At 41.4% G+C, this 24879-nt stretch overlaps 1 protein-coding gene across 1 annotated transcript; it reads right to left on the bottom strand.

Moving 5' to 3' along the window:
• Positions 1 to 207: 207 nt before the first annotated feature.
• MC5R (melanocortin 5 receptor) lies at positions 208 to 3150 on the bottom strand. The gene is made up of 2 exons (XM_036082702.2): positions 3020 to 3150; positions 208 to 1833 (listed from the first exon to the last, which is right to left on the bottom strand). The coding sequence occupies exon 2, from the start codon at positions 1805 to 1807 to the stop codon at positions 830 to 832; it is 978 nt and encodes a 325-aa protein (XP_035938595.1). The 5' UTR covers positions 1808 to 1833; positions 3020 to 3150; the 3' UTR covers positions 208 to 829.
• Positions 3151 to 24879: the final 21729 nt, after the last annotated feature.

The following is a 24879-nucleotide window of genomic DNA, read 5'->3' as shown; positions in this document are numbered from 1 at the left end:
GAGGGGATTTCAGAATCCAAGACAGATTCTGTCTGAAAAGGTCAAAGATAACTTGGCTATGGGCATGTGCTACATGGAGGATGGGGGGCACCTAGAGCCCCTGACATGACCCCAAAACACTCATTTGGAAACCCTAGACTGAGTCAGAATAAGACACAGAGACTTTTCACACCACATGAGGCAAGGTTTGTAGCATGAAGGTTTATGTCTGGGCAGGACAAAAACATGATTGACAGAAGTATAATTAAGGAAATTCCATCCTTGGACAATTATGGACATAAGTTGTAAAATAAAAAGTTTTGGAAAAGAGAGCTGTAGAGACATCCCATAACAAATGAACTAGAAATTGCAAATAGAAAGAATTTGGCCACTTAATTCTACACCAGGAGCATCAAGCAATATTATGAAACTGATCCTGGGGAAAGAAAGCAATCACACAGCTTTTCTTTCAGTTATAATTTCAGTTATAGCTGTTCCTCATGCTGAGACCTGCATCCAGGATGTTTTATCTTCCCTGAGCACACACTTACTAGATGGAGGATAGATCGGACCACCAGAAATGGGTGGGAACAGGAGAAAAAGTAGGAGGAAAACAGGACAGTAAGAAATTGTCACAGACCATTCCCAAAATGGATAAGCAGCATGTGCATGTCTGACCCAACAACTGCCACAGGGGAAAATAAGTGCAGTACAAATTCAAGATGGAAAAACAATAAACAGAATGCATGGTTTTGATTTCTAGCTCTCTGGCTTACTCCTTGGCTGTACCAGCTGATTTTGTCATAATGTAAATCAAGGATAAAAGAGAGCCACAGAGAGAACTTTTTGTTTAATACCTGCCAGGGAACCTACAGGGTATTCTGAAACCATGGCAACAAATAATCTCTTTAAAGGACTTCCTCATCTCCTGGCTGCGGAAAGCATATATCAGGGGATCAATCACAGAATTACACATGATGAGTATGAGGTACATATTAAAGTAAGACATAAAGCAAGAACAGTAGAGGTTCTGGGGACAAGAAATCATCAAAATGAGATGGAGAAAGAACGGAGCCCAGCACACGATGAAAATGCCTAACAGCATGGTCAGGGTGACAGCACCTTTCATGCTGGTCATTTGCCGCACAGAGCTGTATCCACGCAGAGCTGTTATCTGTTTGACATGAGTCCGTGCCAGGAGGAACATGTGTATATACAGAGACACCATAAGGAACAACATGGTGAAGAACATGGAGATGAGGCAAATGATTACATAAGTGGATTCATAGTAAATGATGAAAACAATGCCACAGCTTGTGCAAAAGGTCCAGATACACATGATAATCACCCCAGAACGCTTTACTGTCATAATGTGGTGGTAGCGCAGAGCATAGAAGATGGTGACATACCTATCCACTGCAATGGCCAGCAAACTGCACATGGAGGCCACCACAGAAATGCAGATCATGGAGTCAAACACATTGTCAATGTGACGTACAAAGGCATCTGCTATCACCAGGTGCTTATTATTTATTAAGTATATGGTGATGGTCTCCCATGTGTTAGACATGCTCACTAGCATGTCAGCTACTGCTAAACTGCACACAAAGAAATACATGGGGGAGTGCAAGTTCTTGTTCTTCACTATGGCACCTATGACCAAGATGTTCTCCAAGAGGCTGATGAGACCCAGAGTCAGAAACACCTCAACAGCAATGCCCATCTCTTCGCATGGTGAAGACTTGTTCTTGACATTTGGTCCTGAAAGGTTGCCTTCTGTGGCATTCAGGTTGAGATCCAAGAAAAGCAGGTGAAATGAGGAATTCATTGCTCTTCTTCTTGGCAACAAATTTACTGTAAAACAGGTTTTAATTCATGATTCAGAGAGGTGAACAGTCTACCAAAGAAGTACGACAGCATGCCAAAAGCATGCAAACCTAAGGACGAGGTTAAATGGACTCAAAGCATTAGCATGAGGCTGGTGTGCCCCAGTCTGTCTGGATCCCTGGAATCGTGTCCCTCCAACACACAGGCTTAGAATTTTCACCAGCCTCCTCTGCCTTCCTTACTTTGGGCTCCCATTCTTTCACATACCTCTTACTGGAGTGACCATACATTTCAGTGTGCCCAGGACAGTTTCACTTTTTATGCTTGTTGTCCTAGCACCCAAGTTTGCTCTCAAATACTGAACTCACAATCTACAAAGTTCCTTGCAGTCTGATTTTTACATTTCTGATGCTACTGCACTGCATTTTTCTCAAGTGAGCACAGATTTCTGAAGGATTGACAGGCCCTCTTTCTCTCTTAAGAAAGAAAGATAGGTGCCTTCTCAACATTTGTCCTCACGCTTCTTTTTTTATATATATTAAATATTTTTGAATTATTTAAATTCAATTAGCCAAGGTATAGTACATCATTGGTTTTTGATATCACACTTCTAAAATCCACTAGGACTCAGTCCCCCTAGATGTAACTGAGACTAGCCACAGTGATCTGTTAATTTGAGCATAACCACATACAAAAAGTTACTGTCTTCAATGCGTAAATTTAAGTTGCACACATGTGTTAAAATTGGAGCTCACAGAATGTTGTTTTCCTTTAATATTTTCCCTGACTTCTGCATTTGAAATTCCACAAAGTCTGATTGACAGATAGTCTCATAAATTCCACAGAAGCACAGTACGAAGTAACAAGGGATTTAAATTTGCCAGATACTAGAGCAAGATACTTCACTCCTTTGTTGCTCAAATTCTCTCCCATGATTTATATTCAAAAATGCCTTTGCCCTCCAAACTCAGAGCACATCTGGGGAGAGAGCTACAATATCTGTCAGCATTCTCATCATCAATAAAAAGTATTTATTAACCTGTAATCACTTGCTATTTATGTCTAGTTCTATCTCAAAGATATCGACAAATTATATTATATTAAACATCATATCAAGCTGTTTAAATATCCAATTAACTCTCTTCTACATGTAAGTTAGGCATGATTTTCCATTCCTTTCGAGGCAATTTTAATAGAAAGTGTGGCTATTTACCAGTGCTCTCTTGCGCCTCTTCTCTTGCACAGCAGCCCTTGGGCTCCTCACTGGGAGTGCTGGCTCAGCCTGGGCACCTGGCATCCACCAGCTAAATGCCATCACCCTAGGACAGGATCCTCTGAACCAAGTGCTAAGGCAGCTTGAGCCTCAGTCACAGCTCCCTTGCCTTTATTCAGACTGGCAGACCCGCCTCCCTGTCTCCACCCCTTCTGGACCTGAGTCTATGCCTTCTCTCTTCTGAGCCTTGGGCTGAGCTACCACCTAGTGGTTAGAGACAGAGAGCATACCAGTCCTGGCAGCTCTGGCCATCATTCTTTGGAGCTCTAGCGACACTGCATATAACAGTGTTCTCCTGCTTGTAGAAAATCCTTCCCCAAAAGTGCATTCAAATGTGTTTTCTAGCTGGCTGTTCTTGACATTGCTTCTCTTCTCTTTCTGTTATGCACTGATGAAAATGCACTGATGAAAATGATGATAGTATGACAGCTCAGCTTCTCCCATCCCTGTTAAGTCCTTCTATCCAGGACAGTCAGTCACTGGTTCCTGGGAAACCAGAGCCTGGGAAGCACTCAATTGTGACCATGATACACACCCTCTTGTTGGCCCAAGACTGCCACTAGAGCAAAAGGAGAAAACAGATTTTCCCCTGGCCCAATATCCTGGCTTTTAGCAATAGTTTCTAGACCTCTGCTACCTAAAACACTGACCTCTGCTCCCAAAAGGATCTTTATTACACAGCCCAAGAGATAGATGCACAAATGCCTGCCAGGATGAGCCCAAGGCCAAAACGCATGGGGCTGTTTACTATTAGAGATGTGACTGGGGCTTCACACATGGTCAGACAACCTTTCCAACAAGTGTAAGTATATAAGGCCACAAACTAGGTGGTCCAGTGATACTGGACTAGTGCTATTTTGAGATCCACAGAATGAAATGTGAAGAGATTTCTTTTGCTGGGAATAGTGCTTGTATATGCAAAAGGAATGACTGACAAGACATAAGAAGATTCAGAAATTGTCTATTTGTTCCTCATATCCCAGATCAGAGAAGGCTCTGAAGAACATTCTCATTCTCATAAAGTGGTGAAACTAGAGATTTCTCTTAAAGATAATTGTCTGTACTACATGGTGTGGCTGCCTTTGATGCTGGTCATATGGTGTGTGCCCTATATGCAGATACTCTTTTGAGTGCTGTACATGAATTGTCTTCTTAATATTTAGAGAACCCATAGGAATTCAGTCCTATTACCATTCCCATTTCACAATGCGTTGAAAGGTTACCTGGCAACTCCAAGTTCCCAACACTGGAAAGAAGCACAGTTGGGCTTGAATCCTGGCAACCTGAGTCAAGAGTCACTTACCACCTCTTTTCTTTTTGATGATAGTCATCCTAACAGGTATGAGGTGATATCTCATTGTGGGTTTGATTTTCAGCAAACTCTTATTGTAAGTCATCGCTGTGCTGAAGCCCATATTAAATGTCGTCATGGGTCCAGCCAAGGGGACTTAGAGTCCTGCTGCAGAGGCAAAACTTATCTAATGAAACACTGAGAGAGCAAGGCACAATTAGAGAAAGATAGATTACAGTGTTTTTAACTCCAAGGTTTACAAAACATTTTCCTATATTAACTCACTTGATCCTCATAGCAACCCTGGGAGGTATTAATGTTATTGCCATTTTCATAGTTGGAGACTTTGAGGCTCAGAGAAGCTGAGTGGATTTTCTGATATCACTTGACTAATAAGTGGTGGTACCAGGCTGTTGAGGCCAGGTCTTCTCATTCCCAAGCTCATGCCCATATACACATACATGCCAATGTTCATGCAGGGACAATAGACAGTGGAGTCCTAAACATGCACCAGATTTCCTATGAACATTTATTGAAAGCCTACCATGTTCTGCATGTCCAGATTCTCAGCAAATTCTCCCAGAAACCCAGTTAGTCAATATGCTTACCACCAGCTTACAGATGAGGAAACTGAGGCTCAGAGCATTTGTGTGAGTGACTCCTTCACTGGTGATGAAACCAGGAACTTAATCCAGCTTTTAACCATATCTATGCTTAACACAGAGTCTAATGTCTTCAATATTGTGACTCAGTCACATGCTGTAGAGGAGGAAACTCAGGACTCCAGAGGCTGGTCAGAGAAGAGCACAAGGAGGACCAAAAACAAAGTAGGTGAGAGGCGAACAGGCAGAGGCAGGTAAGGGGAAGCATGACCAGGAGCATGAGGAGGGCCACTGAGGACAGTCACAGGTGGGAACAGTGCAAGCACTCCAAAGGCATGCCCACACTGAGATGGGAGGAACTGATTTCTTTGAGGATCAGAAGGAATGCCAGATGACTGGAGCTTCCTGTAACCTAAGGCACTGGGGAGGGGACAGGGCTGGACCATGCATTGTTTTGTAGTTTGTGGTGAAGTCTTAGGCCCTCATTCTAAGAGCAATAGGAAGCCTTGCAAGGTCCAAGCAGATCAATGCAGCCATGATGAAGAGATGGAACCAGAGGAGCTCACGAGTGAAGAAGGCTGTAAGTCAGTGGAAATGCCTCACAATGAGACAAATAGATCCCTGGGCTGAGCCTCTTTATCCACCCAGTGAGTAATCAGGCTGAATATGCTTGGACCAAACTCTTCGCAGTAGCAGCAAAATTATAAAGTGGTCCTTGTGGACTCACCTGCACACCAAAGTTGGCCCTGAATAAATAGACACTGGACAGTACAAAACTTATAATCACACCAACACTACTGCATTCCTTCCTCAGGTAAGGAAGGGAGAATGTGGAGTTTGGGATTTGGTGTGGAGTTTGGGTCTTTTTAAATTTTTTGTTTATTTGTTTGTTTTCACTGTTTTCAGGTTTATTTTGTTCTGACCACCAGAAAAACATGGTCTCTCTAATGCCATGCCACATCCAGCTATGTAAGTCAAGATTCTGTAAATCCTTGAGGAGGGTAATTTTTAAAATCCTATGCATCTCTCAACTTTAAACAAGATTCAATAACCATCTTTCATACTTATTATAAAGCTAAGAATCTTAGAGAAAGAAAATGAATAGAGAAAGTCCTTTCCTTCTAGAAGCATATAAATCCTAATAAGCAAATTGAACTCATTCAATATATTTCTTTTGTAGGATACTTGTGTTGCTCACTGGAGGGGCACATGGGGATTTCTTAGCCCAGCATTCAGGTAATCATTGGGAAGATAGCCACAATATCTGGGGAGGAAGTTCTCTTTGTCAGGTTTTTAAAAAATTTTATTATGTTATGTTAGCCACGATACAATACATCATTAGTTTTTGATGTGGTGATCCATGATCCATTGTTTTCATATAATACCCAGTGCTCCATGCAGTACGAGCCCCCCTTAATACCCATCAACGGGCTAACCAATCCCCCCTCCCCCTCCCCTCTAGAACCCTCAGTTTGTTTTTCAGAGTCCATCGTCTCTCATGGTTCGTCTCCCCCTCCGATATCCCCCCCTTCATTCTTCCCCTCCTGCTACATTCTTCTTTTTTTTTTTTCTTAACATATATTGCATTATTTGTTTCATAGGTACAGATCTGAGATTCAACAGTCTTGCACAATCACAGCGCTTACCAGAGCACATACCCTCCGCAGTGTCTATCACCCAGTCACCCCATCCCTCCCACCCCACCCCCTACTCCAGCAACCCTCAGATTGTTTCCTGAGATTAAGAATTCCTCATATCACTGAGGTCATATGATACATGTCTTTCTCTGCTTGACTTATTTTGCTCAGCATAATACCCTCCAGTTCCATCCACGTTGTTGCAAATGGCAAGATCTCATTCCTTTTGATGGCTGCATAATATTCCATTGTGTATATATATATATATATATATATATATATATATATATATACCACATCTTCTTTATCCATTCATCTGTCGATGGACATCTTGGCTCTTTCCACAGTTTGGCTATTGTGGACATTGCTGCTATAAACATTGGGGTGCATGTACCCCTTTAGATCCCTACATTTGTATCTTTGGGGTAAATATCCAGTAGTGCAATTGCTGGATCGTATGGTAGCTCTATTTTCAACTTTTTGACGAACCTCCATACTGTTTTCCAGAGTGGCTGCACCAGCTTGCATTCCCACCAACAGTGTAGGAGGGTTCCCCTTTCTCCGCATCCCTGCCAACATCTGTCATTTCCTGACTTGTTAATTTTAGCCATTCTGACTGGTGTGAGGTGATATCTCATTGAGGTTTTGATTTGGATTTCCCTGATGCCGAGCGATGTTGAGCACTTTTTCATGTGTCTGTTGGCCATTTGGATGTCTTCTTTGGAAAAATGTCTGTTCATGTCTTCTGCCCATTTCTGGATTAGATTCTTTGTTCTTTGGGTGTTGAGTTTGATAAGTTCTTCATAGATTTTGGATACTAGCCCTTTATTTGATATGTCATTTGTAAATATCTTCTCCCATTCTGTCAGTTGTCTTTTGGTTTTGTTGACTGTTTCTTTTGCTGTGCAAAAGCTTTTTATCTTGATGAAGTCCCAATAGTTCATTTTTGCCCTTGCTTCCCTTGCCTTTGGCGATGTGTCTAGGAAGAAGTTGCTGCGGCTGAGGTCGAAGAGGTTGCTGCCTGTGTTCTCCTTTAGGATTTTGATGGACTCCTGTCTCACATTGAGGTCTTTCAACCATTTGGAGTCTATTTTTGTGTGTGGTGTAAGGAAATGGTCCAGTTTCATTCTTCTGCATGTGGCTGTCCAATTTTCCCAACACCTTTTGTTGAAGAGACTGTCTTTTTTCCATCGGACATTCTTTCCTGCTTTGTCGAAGATTAGTTGACCATAGAGTTGAAGGTCCATTTCTGGGCTCTCTATTCTGTTCCATTGATCTATGTGTCTGTTTTTGTGCCAGTACCATACTGTCTTGATGATGACAGCTTTGTAATAGAGCTGGAAGTCCGGAATTGTGATGCCGCCAGCTTTGCTTTTCTTTTTCAACATTCCTCTGGCTATTCGGGGTCTTTTCTGGTTCCATACAAATCTTAGGATTATTTGTTCCATTTCTTTGAAAAAAGTGGATGGTAGTTTGATGGGGATTGCATTGAATGTGTAGATTGCTCTAGGTAGCATTGACATCTTCACAATATTTGTTCTTCCAATCCATGAGCATGGAATGTTTTTCCATTTCTTTGTGTCTTCCTCAATTTCTTTCATGAGTATTTTATAGTTTTCTGAGTACAGATCCTTTGCCTCTTTGGTTATATTTATTCCCAGGTATCTTATGGTTTTGGGTGTAATTGTAAATGGGATCAACTCCTTAATTTCTCTTTCTTCTGCCTTGTTGTTGGTGTACAGGAATGCCACTGATTTCTGTGCATTGATTTTATATCCTGCCACTTTACTGAATTCCTGTATGAGTTCTAGCGGTTTTGGGGTGGAGACTTTTGGGTTTTCCACATAAAGTATCATATCATCTGCAAAGAGTGAGAGTTTGACTTCTTCTTTGCTGATTTGGATGCCTTTTATTTCTTTTTGTTGTCTGATTGCTGTGGCTAGGACTTCTAATACTATGTTGAATAGCAGTGGTGATAGTGGACATCCCTGCTGCGTTCCTGACCTTAGGGGGAAAGCTCTCAGTTTTTCCCCATTGAGAATGATATTCGCTGTAGGTTTTTCATAGATGGTTTTTATGATATTGAGGTATGTACCCTCTATGCCTATACTCTGAAGAGTTTTGATCAAGAAAGGATGCTGTACTTTGTCAAATGCTTTTTCTGCATTTATTGAGAGGATCATATGATTCTTGTTCTTTCTTTTGTTAATGTATTGTATCACGTTGATTGATTTGCGGATGTTGAACCAACCTTGCAGCCCAGGGATAAATCCCACTTGGTCGTGGTGAATAATCCTTTTAATGTACTGTTGGATCCTATTGGCTAGTATTTTGGTGAGAATTTTTGCATCCATGTTCATCAGGGTTATTGGTCTGTAATTCTCCTTTTTGATGGGGTCTTTGTCTGGTTTTGGGATCAAGGTAATGGTGGCCTCATAAAACGAGTTTGGAAGTTTTCCTTCCATTTCTATTTTTTGGAACAGTTTCAGAAGAATGGGTATTAATTCTTCTTGAAATGTTTGGTAGAATTCCCCTGGGAAGCCATCTGGCCCTGGGCTTTTGTTTGTTGGGAGATTTTTGATGACTGCTTCAATTTCTTAGTGGTTATAGGTCTGTTCAGGTTTTCTATTTCTTCCTGGTTCAGTTTTGGTAGTTGATACAACTCTAGGAATACATCCATTTCTTACAGGTTATCTAATTTGCTGGCACAGAGTTGCTCATAATATGTTCTTATAATTGCTTGTATTTCTTTGGTGTTGGTTGTGATCTCTCCTCTTTCATTCATGATTTTGTTGATTTGGGTCATTTCTCTTTTCTTTTTGATAAGTCTGGCCAGGGGTTTATCAATCTTGTTAATTCTTTCAAAGAACCAGCTCCTAGTTTCATTGATCTGTTCTACTGTTCTTTTAGTTTCTATTTCCTTGATTTCTGCTCTGATCTTTATGATTTCTCTTCTCCTGCTGGGTTTAGGCTTTATTTGCTGTTCTTTCTCCAGCTCCTTTAGGTGTAGGGTTAGGTTGTGTACTTGAGACCTTTCTTGTTTCTTGAGAAAGGCTTGTATTGCTATATACTTGCCTCTTAGGACTGCTTTTGCTGCATCCCAAAGATTTTGAATAGTTGTGTTTTCATTTTCATTGGTTTCCATGAATTTTTTTAATTCTTCTTTAATTTCCTGGTTGACCCATTCATTCTTTAGTAGGATGCTCTTTAGCCTCCATGTATTTGAGTTCTTTCCGACTTTCCTCGTGTGATTGAGTTCTAGTTTCAAAACATTGTGGTCTGAAAATAGGCAGGGAATGATCCCAATCTTTTGGTATCAGTTGAGACCTGATTTATGACCTAGGATGTGATCGATTCTGGAGAATGTTCCATGGGCACTAGAGAAGAATGTGTATTCCATTGCTTTGGGATGGAATGTTCTGAATATGTCTGTGAAGTCCATTTGGTCTAGTGTGTCATTTAAAGTCTTTATTTCCTTGTTGATCTTTTGCTTAGATGATCTGTCCATTTCAATGAGGGGGGTGTTAAAGTCCCCCACTATTATTGTATTGTTGTCGATGTGTTTCTTTGCTTTTGTTATTAATTGCCTTATAATATTGGCTGCTCCCATGTTAGGGGCATAGATATTTATAATTGTTAGATCTTGTTGTTGGACAGACCCTTTAAGTAGGATATAGTGTCCTTCCTCATCTCTTATTACAGTCTTTGGTTTAAAATCTAATTTGTCTGATATAAGGATTGCCACCCCAGCTTTCTTTTGGTGTCCATTAGCATGGTAAATGGTTTTCCATCCCCTCACTTTCAATCTGGGGTGTCTTTTGGTCTAAAATGAGTCTCTTGCAGACAGCATATTGATGGGTCTTGTTTTTTAATCCAATCTGATAGCCTGTGTCTTTTGATTGGGGCATTTAGCCCATTTACATTCAGGGTAACTATGGAAAGATATGAATTTAGTGCCATTGTATTGCCTGTAAGGTGACTGTTACTGTATATTGTCTGTGTTCCTTTCTGGTCTATGTTGCTTTTAGGCTCTCTCTTTGCTTAGAGGACCCCTTTCAAGATTTCTTGTAAGGCTGGTTTCGTGTTTGCAAATTCCTTTAGTTTTTGTTTGTCCTGGAAGATTTTTATCTCTCCTTCTATTTTCAATGACAGCCTAGCTGGATATACTATTCTTGGCTGCATATTTTTCTCATTTACTGCTCTGAATATATCCTGCCAGTCCTTTCTGGCCTGCCAGGTCTCTGTGGATAAGTCTGTTGCCAATCTAATGTTTCTACCATTGTAGGTTACAGATCTCCTCTCCCGAGCTACTTTCAGGATTTTCTCTTTATCTCTGAGACTTGTAAGTTTTACTATTAGATGTCGGCGTGTTGACCTATTTTTATTGATTTTGAGAGGGGTTCTCTGTGCCTCCTGGATTTTGATGCCTGTTTCCTTCCCCAAATTAGGGAATTTCTCTGCTATAATTTGCTCCAATATACCTTCTGCCTCTCTCTCTCTCTCTTCTTCTTCTGGGATCCCAATTATTCTAATGTTGTTTCGTCTTATGGTATCGCTTATCTCTCTAATTCTGCCCTCGTGATCCAGCAGTTGTTTATCTCTCTTTTTCTCAGCTTCTTTATTTTCCATCATTTGGTCTTCTATATCACTGATTCTCTCCTCTGCCTCATTTATCCTAGCAGTTAGAGCCCCCATTTTTGATTGCACCTCATTAATAGCCTTCTTGATTTTGACTTGGTTAGATTTTAGTTCTTTTATTTCTCCAGAAAGGGTTTCTCTAATAACTTCCATGCTTCTTTCAAGGCCTGCTATTATCTTTAAAGTGAGATTCTGAACTCTAGATCTGACATCGTACTAATGTCCGTATTGAGTAGGTCCCTGGCAGCTGGTACTACATCTTGTTCTTTTTCTTGAGGTGATTTTTTCTGTTTTGTCATTTTGTCCAGAGGAGAATAGATGAATGAGAGAACAAAATGCTAACAGGGTAACAGCGTCCCCAGAAAATATACTCTAAAGAAATCAGAAAAGACCTGAAGCAGGGGGAAAAGAAAGGGAAAGAGAGAAAAAAGAAAAAGAAAAAAGAAAGAAAAAGAAAAAGATAAAGATAAAAACAAACAAAAACAGAACAAAACAAAAAAACCAGAATATGATCAAATATGATCAGGCTGGTACATAAGTCAGTGCCACACACAAGATTTTGGGTGTATTTTGGTCTGTTAGAAGAAAGTGCCTCCCAGAATTTTAAAAAAAGAAAAACTTATATATGTACAAAAATAAGGGTAGATATGATGAAGGGATGGAATATGACTGTAAAGATGAAAATTATAAAAAATTTTATAAAAGGAATTGATAAGAAGTTGTTTGAAAAGAGAAAGAAGAGGATTTAAAAAAAATACAACGAAAAACAGAGGGAGAGAATGTGATCAGGCAGGAGAGTAGGAAAAACCATACACTAGAGATTTAGGGTATATTTTGATCTGTTAGAAGAAACTATCTCAAAATTTTAAAGAGAGAACAACTTATATATATATGCCAAAAATACGGGTGACTACTATGAAGGGATAGAATATGACTAAAAATGAGAAATAAAAATGTTTTTTAAAAAAAGGATTGATAAGATGTTGGTTGAAAGAGGGAAAAAGAAAAATTCAGAAAAAAATAAAGACAGTTAAAAAAAATTAACTTTGAAAGACTAAAGAATCATGGTAAAAAAGGCATGGATTCTATGTGCATTATTCCCCTAGCGCTGGAGTTCTGCCATTCTCATTGATCGGTAAACTTGGTCTTGGCTGGCTGTTCTCGCTATTCTTCTGGGGGAGGGGCCTGTTGCCGTGGTTCCCAAATGTCTTTGCCGGAGGCGGAATTGCCCCGCCTTTGCCCGGTCCGGGCTAAGTAATCTGCTCGGGTTTGCTCTCCGGAGCTTTTGTTCCCTGCAAGTTTTCCGTACAGCTTTGGAGGCCGAGAGTGAAAATGGCGGCCTCCCAATCTCCTCCCCATAGGAGCCAAGAACTCGGGGCCCCGCTCCTCAGTGAGCCCCCAGAGAAAAGCAGTCAGTCACTCCCGTCTCCCCGGTCTCCGGCCACACTCCATGCTCACCCGGCCTGTCACTGAGCATTTCTATCTCTGGCACCCGACCCCGTGTGGAGTCTCCAAACCCAGCAGATCCCTGTGGTGCGCTCCCGTGCAGCTCTTCCCGGGGAGGAAGGTGAGTCTCTCCAGATCTGCCGCTTGTTGGGTCCCTGCTGGAGGAGCAGTGGCCCGACTGTGCCACGGATCACGGTTTATGGCAATCCCGAGCTGAGAGCCCGCGCCTCCGCTCTGTCTCTGCAGCCGGCTTTCCCGCTCCAATACCTGGGAGCTCTGCTGCACTCAGGCACCCCCGGTCTTTCTGTGACCCCGAGTGTCCTGAGACCACACTGTCCCACAAGATTTCCACCCCCCGCTTAGCCACTGGAGCGACGTCCCTCAGCGGAGCTGACTTCTAACAGTTCCGATTTTGTGCTCCACGGCTCTATCACTTGCCAGAAGCGGACGACGGAGGCCCCTCCCCCGCCATCTATCCTCCCGAATATCGCCTGGGATTCACTTCTCCGCACGTCCTACCTTCCAGAAAGTGGTCGCTTTTCTGTTCAGAGAGTTGTTGCTATTCTTTTCTTTGATCTCCTGTTGAGTTTGTAGGTGTTCAGAATGGTTTGATCCCTATCCAGCTGAATTCCTGAGAGTAGACGAAATCCAGGTCTCCTACTCCTCCGCCATCTTGCCCCGCCCCCCCAGAAGCTTTGTATCTTGATGAAGTCCCAAAAGTTCATTTTTGCTTTTGTTTCACTAGCGTTTGGAGATGTATCTTGAAAGAAGTTGCTGTGGGCGATGTCAAAGAGGTTACTGCTTATGTTCTCCTCTAGGATTTGGATGGATTCCTGTCTCACATTGAGGTCTTTCATCCACTTTGAGTTTATCTTTGTGAATGGTGTTAGAGAATGGTCGAGTTTCATTCTTCTGCACGTGGCTGTCCAATTTTCCCAGCACCATTTATTGAAGAGACTGTCTTTTTTCCATTGCATGTTTTTTCCTGCTTTGTCAAAGATTATTTGACCATAGAGTTGAGGGTCCATATCTGGGTTCTCTATTCTGTTCCATTGGGCTATATGTCTGTTTTTGTGCCAGTACCATGGTGTCTTGGTGATCACAGCTTTGTAATATCGCTTGAAATCGGGCAACGTGATGCCCCCAGCTTTGTTTTTCTTTTTCAACATTTTCTTGGCGATTTGGGGTCTTTTCTGATTCCATACAAATTTTAGGATTGTTTGTTCCAGCACTTTGAAAAATATCATTGGAAGTATCATGTTGTCTGTGAAAAGAGAGAGTTTGACTTCTTCTTTGCCAATTTGAATACCTTTTATTTCTTTTTGTTCTCTGATCGCTGTTGCTAGGACTTCTAGTTCTGTGTTGAACAATAGTGGCGAGACTGGGCATCCTTGACGTGTTCCTGATCTTAAGGGAAAGGCTCTCAGCTTTTCCCCATTGAGGATGATATTAGCTGTGGGTTTTTCATAGATAGATTTTAATAACTTGAGGAATGTTCCCTGTATCCCTATACTCTGAAGAGTTTTAATCAGAAAGGATGTTGTATTTTGTTGAATGCTTTTTCTGCATCAACTGAGAGGACCATATGGTTTTTCTCTCTTCTCTTATTAATGTGTTCTATCACATTGATTAATTTGCGAATGTTGAAGCACCCTTGCATCCCGGGGATAAATCCCACTTGGTCATGGTGGATGATCCTTTTAATGTAATGTTGGATCCTATTAGCTAGGATTTTGTTGAGGATTTTGGAATCCATATTCATCAGGGATATCAGTCTGAAATTCTCCTTTTTGATGGGATCTTTGCCTGGTTTGGGGATAAAGGTAATGTTGGCCTCATAGAATGAGTTTGGAAGTTTTCCTTCTGTTTCTATTTTTTGAAACAGCTTCAGTAGAATAGGTATTATTTCTTCTTTGAATGTTTGGTAGAATTCCCCAGGGAATCCATCAGGCCCTGGACTCTTGTTTTTTGGGAGGTTTTTGATCACTGCTTCAATCTCGTTACTGGTTATTGGCCTATTCAGGTTGTCAATTTCTTCCTTTTCAGTCTTGGCAGCTTATAGGTTTCCAGGAAGGCCTCCATTTCATCCAGATTGCTCAGTTTATTGGCATATAGTTGTTGATAATAATTTCTAATAATTGTTTCTATTTCCTTGGTGTTAGTCATGATCTCTCCCCTTTCACTCATAATTTTATTAATTTGGGTCCTTTCTCTTTTCTTTTGGATAAGTCTGGCCAGTGGTTTATTGATCTTATTAATTCTTTCAAAGAACCAACTTCTAGTTTCGTTGATCTGATCTAATGTGTTTTTGGTTTCTAATGCATTGATTTCTGCTCTAATTTTAATTTTTTCTCTTCTAATGCATGGCTTAGGCATCATTTGTTGCTTTTTCTCTAGTTCTTTAAGGTGTAGGGTTAGTTGGTGAATTCGGGATTTTTCCATTTTTTTGAGTGAGGCTTGGATGGCTATGTATTTCCCCCTTAGGACTGCCAGGGGGAAATAGATTTTGGACTGATGTGTTTTCGTTCTCTTTGATTCCTGGTCGCCCCAAGATTCTTGAGCAGAGTGGTCTTTAGCTTCCAAGTGTTTGAATTTCTGCCAAATTTTTTCTTGTGATTGAGTTCCAGTTTTAGAGCATTGTCATCTGAGAATATGCAGGGAATAATCTCAGTCTTTTGGTATTGGTTAAGACCTGATTTGTGACTCAGTATGTAGTCTATTCTGGAGAAAGTTCCATGCGCGCTCGAGAAGAATGAGTATTCTGTTGCTTTAGGGTGGAATGTTCCGTAAATAACTATGAGGTCTATCTGGTCCAGTGTATCATTCAAAGCTCTTGTTTCCTTGTTGATTTTCTGCTTAGATGAGCTGTCCATTGCTGATAGTGGAGTATTGAGGTCTCCTACAATTAAAGTATTGTTATTATTGTGACTCTTTATTTTGGTTAACAGTTGGCTTATGTAGATGGCTGCTCCCATGTTGGGGGCATAGATATTTACAATTGTTAGATCTTCTTGTTGGATAGACCCTTTAAGAATGATATAGTGTCCTTCTGTGTCTCTAATTACAGACTTTAGTTTAAAATCTAATTTGTCTGATATAAGAATTGCTATCCCAGCTTTCTTTTGAGGTCCGCTAGCATGGAAGATGGATCTCCATCCCTTCAGTTTCAGTCTGGATGTATCTTTAGTTTCAAAATGAGTCTCTTGTAGTCAGCATATGGATGGGTCCTGTCTTTTTATCCAATCTGCAACCTTGTGCCGTTTTATGGGAACATTTAGGCCATTCACATTGAGAGTGATTATTGGAAGATATGAATTAATTGTCATCATGTTGCCTGTGAAGATGTTGTTTTTATAGATTGTCCCTGTAACTTTCTGTTGTATATGACTCTTGGGGTCTTTCTCCTTTTATAGAACCCCCCTTAATATTTCTTGCAGGGCCGGCTTAGTGGTCACATATTCTTTCAGTTTCTGCCGGTCATGGAAGCTCTGCATCTCTCCATCCATTCTAAATGACAGCCTTGCCTTATAAAGTATTCTTGGCTGCATGTTCTTCTCATTTAGTACCCTGAATATGTCTTGCCAGGCCTTTCTGGCTTGCCAGGTCTCTGTGGATAGGTCTGACGTTATTCTGATGTTCCTCCCTCTGTACGTAAGGAATCTCTTCCCCCTAACTGCCCTTAAGATGGTTTCCTTGGTTCTAAGATTTGCGAGTTTTACTATTACATGCCGGGGTGTTGGCCTGTTTTCCTTGATCTTGGGAGGGGTCCTCTCTGCCTCTAGGACTCGAATGTTTGTTTCATTCCCCAGACTAGGGAAGTTCTCAGCTACGTTATGCTCAAATACATCTTCTAGTCCTCTCTCTCTCTCCACTCCCCCCGGGATTCCAATCATTCTGACATTGGAATGCTTTGTGGTGTCACTTATTTCTCTGATTCTATTTTCATGGATTCTGAGTTGTTTTTCCCTGGCCTCCTCTTTTCCCTTTTTATCTGTTATATTGTCTTCCAGGTCGCTTATTCTCTCTTCTGCCTCAGTTACCCTAGCTGTTAGATTATCTAGATTGGATTGGATCTCATTGATAGCATTTTTAAGTTCTGCCAATTCACCTTTCATTTCTGCCCTTAGAGACTCTATGTTGCCATTAATTGATTTCTCCATTCTAGCCATTGTCTTTACAATTGCTAGCCTGAATTCCATCTCCGACATCTTGGTTATGTCTGCATCCATTTGTAAATCTGCAGCATAAGTTATGATCTCTGAGTCTTTTCTTTTTCGGGGGTTCCTCCTCCTAGTCATTCTGTTGATGGGTGGTTGATGGAATGTATAGAGTCGAAATTATTGACCAGAACCCAAGCAAGATGCACCTGTTTTCTTGACTAGCTTGTCATGCCCCAAAACAGCCACCTCAAGCCCAGCCTGAATTACCTGCCATCTCCAAGAAGCACAATCAAATAATTCCTAGTTTATGAGTCAGTTATTGCCTCAATCATGTTGCATAATAAAGCACACTAAAATACAGAGAGATTTGGGACATTTCTTGCTGGCCTCTTGTTTTCCCAGCCTGTCTTCTGCGGGAGGGGCCTGCCACACTGTTACTCAGGCAACCCTGTTTGGGTGAAGTTTCCCTGCCCCACTGTGGCAGGGGATTTGCTCAGCGGGAATCAGTTTTTGGGGCTTTTGTTCTCTGGCAGCTTTCCCTGGTGGCTTTCCGCATCTCTTCTGCGACTCAGAGCAGAAGAGACTGTTTCCTACCCTCTGCCTCAGAGCAGAGAGACCGCAGTCTGTTCTTCAGTGAGCTCTCCAGGCCACACTGTCTCTGTTTCTGTCCGTGCTGCTATAAACTGCAGTGTCCTGGGTTGTGTGCTCCTCCGCAGCGCCCCCAGTCCTGCCCCCAGGTCGGGGCACGTCTCTGTCCTTTGTGCTTCTAAAACTGCCAGCCACTCCCAGTTCGCCCGCGCGACCCCACCGCCGCTCCGGGTTTCCGCCCCGGGGGCTGCCCTAAAGTCCTTTCCCTGCCGCTACCGGTCTGAGAGTCTGTGCCCCATCCCCAGCGTGTGAAGCTGTCACTCACTGGTCGTGTAGGATCCCCACAGCCAGGCACCCTCCTGCTGCCATTTATCCTCCCGTATCTGCCCGCGGAATCATGGCTCCCCACTTCGTACCTCAAAACCAACCACCTGCGATATTCTGTTTGTAGAGATCCAGATCTTCTTACATCTCAGGCTGATTTCGTGGGTGCTCAGAGTGGTCTGGTAGATATCCAGCTCAATTCTGGGGACCAGTTGAAATAGGGTCCCCTACTCCTCCGCCATCTTTCCTTCCCCCTCTTTGTCAGTTTTTAAATCTTTCCTATTGTTCTTGTGGTTACCTTGTCAATTTTTATTCAAGAAGATTCTTCTATACTGGTTGTTACTTCAGGCTTTCCAATAGAACTCCTTTTTTATAACATGATGTTCTCTCTACCCCAATTTTTTTCCTTCTCTACTTCTACTTTGTCCACTAAATTCCTATTCATTCTTTTAGATCCAGGCCAGTACTTCCTGCTGGGAGTCTTTGAAGGATATCACTACACTGGCTGTGAGTGCCTGTCCCCTTCTGATCTCCCTGTATTATAATTATCTGTCTCACATCTTCTCCAGCAGACTGTAGACTTCCTGGTTGCAGGACTACCCTCGGTGGCCCCAGAGATCAGCAATGGCCTGACATTTCCCTTTATTCTTCCCATTCAGGTGAACCCAGTGTGGCCTTGATCAACCATTAGCCACAAGGATTAGTTGGAAGGTACTCAATTCAGGAAAACAAGCAGGTATTTCTCAGGGACTTCTGAAAAAGGAATTTTGTTTTTCATTGGTGGTAGCCACCACAAAAAGTGCACCCTATCTCCCCTACTAAGTATGATTTAAAGCCCTATATAGTCCTAGTAATAGTTAACTACTAACTTCCCACCCCAAGGACAGCCAGCCATAGGACTGAGACTAACAGTAGGAACCAAACCAGGATCTGATTTATGTTGACCCAAAAGGTTAAGCCCTTCTTCAAGCCTGACCTTTTCTGGACTTTCAGTTACATGAGTTAATATGTTATCTTCATCATTTAAACAAGTCTGATTTGGCCTTCTTATACTTGCAGCTAAAAGAATCCTACAGCCCCTAAAATTCTACTGTATGCTCTCTTTTCTCTTGACCATCCTACTGCATCACAGAGCATCTGAATTCTTACATAGAAACACATGGATTTTGCTATGTTTTGACATTTTGTAAAAGGTATAAATACACTCAGTGGTTCATCAGTACAGTGATACAAACTCATTTATGGAAAAAATCTTTTCCTCACATCAAGAAGACTTTGGGATTCCATTTAGCTCATTGACTATGCTTTCAACTAACCAACAAGCCCTCTGGTCAGTGTAGACTCTTCTGTTTTCATTAACCTCCAGAAAGTCCTTTTGTACATCTGCAGTCAGGATAGCACATTTTGACAATATTCTCTGAACATTTAAAACCTTAACAGCTTTCAAGTTGAAAGCTTCCACTTCATTCTCATTTTACATTGTGACTACATTGAAAGACTACCAATTTGAATTTATTATGAACATTTAAATCCAGTACCATTTCCATTCTGTCACTATATGATCCTCCCCTACGTTAATGACCACAGTGTACTCAAGATATTGGTCTTCTGTATTGCAAAATTTCAGTCTGCAAAAAATAATATCCAAAGACATGCCATGTGTTTGACAAAGAGCCAGTTCCCTCTTTCTACATCACTTAAAAATCAGTCCCCAAGAAATAAGGAAAATGCTCCAATGGAGAAAGGAACAAGAGATAGCTGCAATTCTCTCTGCTTATTCACTAGCTTGTCATGCCCCAAAACAGCCACCTCAAGCCCAGCCTGAATTACCTGCCATCTCCAAGAAGCACAATCAAATAATTCCTAGTTTATGAGTCAGTTATTGCCTCAATAATGTTGCATAATAAAGCACACTAAAATACAGAGGCTTAAAATAAAAATAACTTATTCCCATGCTCACTTTAGCTGCAACCCTGCCAGACTACACCAGACATCAGGCTCCAAGACTTCAGACCAAGGGGTGTTCCAGTTCTGCTCAGTCCTTGCTCCATTGGCTACCAGGAACATCTCCCTACTTCGTTCTGGGGTCACGATGAAGGCACAGTGGTGACCTGGGGCATATTCTCCTACCAGATCACCAGAGTACAAGAGACAAGTCAAGCCATGCAAACATAATTAATGCCTATGACTGTAATCCATCTGCTAACATTCCATTTGCCAAAGCAAATAACATAGCCATGCACAACATCAGAGTGTAAGGGAAAGTGTTTACTTTCCCTTGCTGGGGAAGGGAAACCCCTTGCTGGGCAATGGTCTCTGTACTCAAGACCACTTGAGTCTTACTGGGCAGGGGTCTCTGTACTCAAATTCAAGAGTTCATCGGACTGGCCCAGCACGTAGATCATTGATCCAGTATGGGCCAATCAACCTTGGCCAGGTAGGGTTTCCCCTTGGTACAGCTTGGCAGTAAGAACACACTCCTTCACACTAGGGCAGGAGGGGGCATACAGTACTTGGAAAGAGGATATACTCTAGGCAGTGGCCAGGAAGTGTTTCATTCACACTTTTGATCACATCTGAAAAGGACGGAAATGTTTTGACCTTTGAAAACCACATATTGAAGTTACAGTGTATGTGGCAGAAAAGTATTACTTTGGTTGTAACCTGTTTATTTCAAGAAGAGATTTAAGACAATAGTTAAAAGAATTATAATGTTTGAAAATATGTTTAATTTATGAGAAACCAATGACTTGAGGAATAAATACAAAACAAATTAATATAAATATGTAAATATAAGACAAATTTAACATCCAACTTTCCTCCTCTGAACATGGAAAGGTGTGAATAGGAGGTAAGTGATGAGAGAGAGAGAAATCAGTCATCAGGGTATATTTCTTTTTTTAAAAAAGATTTTATTTATTTATTTATTTATTTATTTGAGAGAGAGAGAAAGAGCATGAGTGGGGGGTGGGGGAGGGACAGAGGAGGGAGAATCAGACTTCCCACTGAGCAGGGAGCCCAACACAGGGCTTGATTCCAGGATCCTAAGACCATGATCTGAGCTGAAGGCAGATACTTAATCTACTGAGCCATCCAGGCACCCCTAATCAAGATTCTTATAAATAACCACAATGTAGACTTTTACTTACCCATTGTAGGGATATAAATACAATAAGAATTTATTAAATATCTCCTAATAAAAGTGAGATATAATTATGTGGATTAATGCCAAGAATACCTTTCTCAGTTTTCACAGCAAGATGACCATTGTTATTAAGATTTTACCTGTTGGCTGGCACCTGGGTGGCTCAGTCAGTTAAGATTTTACCTGTTGTTGTTTGCTTTTATTAACTGTATAATTTTTAAGAAACTATGTTTATTAATTTGATAAGTTTTAGCCATGAGTTTTCTTAAAATTCCTATCAAAAGAGATGATGTGAATAATGGCAATGAGCTAAAAGCATTCTTGGATCCATTCTGTGGCTTGTACCTTCCATTTCTGTGGGAATTCTTACTAGAAAAAGACTTGTTAGGATCTTATCTTTGCACCCACGCCATCAGACATCATTTACTAAATACTGTAACGAATGTAAATTAGTCCAAGGAGAGATATATAAAACTAAGAAAGAGTTTTCATAGACTTTCCTTTTACACTTGACTCCTTATTTTCACACACCTTTAATCTAAGACACATGTAAAATTGGGCTTGGTCTTTAAAAATTTACATATTAGAGGAGAGGAGCAAAGATGGCGGAGGAGTAGGGGACCCTGCATATTCTCAGGCCATAATGCTTTAAAACTGGAACTCCATCACAAGAAAAAATTTGGCAGAAATTCAAACACTTGGAAGCTAAAGACCACTCTGCTCAAGAATGTTTGGGACAACCAGGAAATCAAAGAACTTAAACAATTCATGGAAACCAATGAGAATGAAAACACATCAGTCCAAAACCTATGGGATACTACAAAGGCAGTCCTAGGGGGAAATACAGAACCATCCAAGCCTCACTCAAAAAAAGAGAAAAACCCCGAATTCACCAACTAACTTTACACCTTAAAGAACTGGAGAAAAAGCAACAAACGATGCCTAAGCCACACATTAGAAGAGAAATAATTAAGATTAGAGCAGAAATCAATGCATTAGAAACCAGAAACACAGTAGATCAGATCAATGAAACTAAAAGCTGGTTTTTTGAAAGAAATAATAAGATCGATAAATCACTGGCCAGACTTATCCAAAAGAAAAGAGAAAGGACCCAAATTAATAGAATTATGAATGAAAGGGGAGAGATCACGACTAACACCAAAGAAATAGAAACAATTATTAGAAATTATTATCAACAACTATATGCCAATATATAAGCAACTTGGAAGAAATGGATGCCTTCCTGGAAACCTATAAACTACCAAGACTGAAACAGGAAGAAATTGACAACCTGAATAGGCCAATAACCAGTAACGAGATTGAAGCAGTGATCAAAAACCTCCCAAAAAACAAGAGTCCAGGGCCTGATGGATTCCCTGGGGAATTCTACCAAACATTCAAAGAAGAAATAATACCTATTCGGGGGTGGAGCAAGATGGCAGAGCAGTAGGAGACCTGGATTTCGTCTGGTCTCAGGAATTGAGTTGGTTAGGGATCAAACCATTCTGAACACCTACAAACTCAACAGGAGATCAAAGAAAAGAATAGCAACAACTCTCTGAACAGAAGAGCGACCACTTTCTGGAAGGTAGGACGTGCGGAGAAGTGAATCTGAGGCGATATTCGGGAGGATAGACGGCAGGGGATGGGGCCTCTGTCCGCCGCTTCTGGCAAGTGATAGAGCCAGGGAGCACAAAATCAGAACTTTTAGAAGTCTGCTCCGCTGAGGGACGTCACTCCGGTGGCTAAGATGGGGGTGGAACCCTCGCGGGACAGTGTGGTCTCAGGACCCTCTGGGTCACAGAAAGACCGGGGGTGCCTGAGTGCGGCAGAGCTCCCAGGTATCGGATTGGGGAAGCCGGTTGCAGAGACGGAGCCGAGGAGCGGGCTCTCAGCTCGGGGTTGCCATAAACCGTGATCCGCAGCACAGTCGGGCCACTGCTCCTCCAGCAGGGACCCAACAAGCGGCAGATCCGGGGAGATTCACCTTCCTCCCCCGGGAGAAGAGGCGCTGGAGCGCACCACAGGGATCTGCTTGGTTTGGAGACTCCACACAGGGTCGGGTGCCAGAGATAGAAACGCTCGGTCACAGGCTGGGTGAGCACGGAGTGTGGCCAGAGACCGGGGAGATGGGAGAGACTGACTGCTTTTCTCTGGGGGCTCACTGAGGAGCGGGGCCCCAAGTTCTCGGCTCCTCGGAGGCGGAGACTGGGAGGCTGCCATTTTCACTCTCGGCCTCCAAAGCTGTAGGGAAAGCTTGCAGGGAACAAAAGCTCCAAGAGCAAACCCAAACAGATTACTTAGCCCAGACCGGGCAAGGGCGGGGCAATTCCGCCTCCGGTAAAGACATTTGGGAACCACGGCAACAGGCCCCTCCCCCAGAAGATCAGCGAGAACAGCCAGCCAAGACCAAGTTTACCGATCAATGAAACGGCAGAACTCCAGCGCCAAGGGAATAATGCACATAGAATCCATGGCTTTTTTACCATGATTCTGTAGTCTTTCAAAGTTAATTTTTTTTAACTCTTTCTTTTTTTGAATTTTTGTTTTTTCCCTTTTTCAACCAACATCTTATCTATCCCTTTTTTAAAAAACATTTTTATTTTTCATTTTTAGAGTCATATTCTATCCCTTCATAGTAGTTACCCGTATTTTTGACATATATATATAAGTTGTTCTCTCTTTAAAATTTTGAGATAGGTTCTTCTAACAGATCAAAATATACCCTAAATCTCTAGTGTATGGTTTTTTTCTACTCCCCTGCCTGATCACATTCTCTCCCTTTTTTTTTTTTTCTTTTTAAATCCTCTTCTTTCTTTTTTCAAACAACTTCTTATCAATTCTTTTTATAAAATTTTTTATAATTTCCATCTTTACAGTCATATTCCATCCCTTCATCATATCTACCCTTATTTTTGTACATATATAAGTTTTTCTTTTTTTAAAATTTTGGGAGGCACTTTCTTCTAACAGACCAAAATACACCCAAAATCTTGTGTGTGGCACTGATCTATGTACCAGCCTGATCATATTTGATCATATTCTGGTTTTTTTTTTTTGTTTTGCTCTGTTTTTGTTTGTTTTTATCTTTATCTTTTTCTTTTTCTTTTTTTCTCTTCTTTTTCTTTTTTCTCTCTTTCCCTTTCTTTTCCCCCTGCCTCAGGTCTTTTCTGATTTGTTTAGAGTATATATTCTGGGGATGTTGTTACCCTGTTAGCATTTTGTTCTCTCATTCATCTATTCTCCTCTGGACAAAATGACAAGACGGAAAAAATCACCTCAACAAAAAGAACAAGAGGTACTACTGACGCCAGGGACTTACTCAATACGGACATTAGTACGATGTCGGATCTAGAGTTCAGAATCATCACTTTAAAGATACTAGCTGGGGTGAAAAAAGCATGGAAGTTATTAGAGAAACGCTTTCTGGAGAAGTAAAAGAACGAAAATCTAACCAAGTCGAAATCAAAAAGGCTATTAATGAGGTGCAATAAAAAATGGGAGCTCTAACTGCTAGGATAAATGAGGCAGAGGAGAGAATCAGTGATATAGAAGACCAAATGATGTAAAATAAAGAAGCTGAGAAAAAGAGAGATAAACAACTGCTGGATCACGAGGGCAGAATTCGAAAGATAAGCGATACCATAAGACGAAAGAACATTAGAATAATTGGGATCCCAGAAGAAGAAGAAAGAGAGAGAGGGGCAGAAGGTATACTGGAGCAAATTATAGCAGAGAACTCCCCTAATTTGGGGAGGGAAACAGGCATCAAAATCCAGGAAGCACAGAGAACCCCTCTCAAAATCAATAAAAATAGGTCAACACCCTGACATCTAATAGTAAAACTTACGAGTCTCAGAGACAAAGAGAAAATCCTGAAAGCAGCTCAGGAGAGGAGATCTGTAACCTACAATGGCAGAAACATTAGATTGGCAACAGACCTATCCACAGAGACCTGGCAGGCCAGAA

Source organism: Halichoerus grypus, chromosome 13 (genome assembly GCF_964656455.1).
Source record: "Halichoerus grypus chromosome 13, mHalGry1.hap1.1, whole genome shotgun sequence".
Classification (NCBI taxonomy): domain Eukaryota; kingdom Metazoa; phylum Chordata; class Mammalia; order Carnivora; family Phocidae; genus Halichoerus; species Halichoerus grypus.
This window is presented reverse-complemented; position numbering and strand designations above follow the sequence as displayed.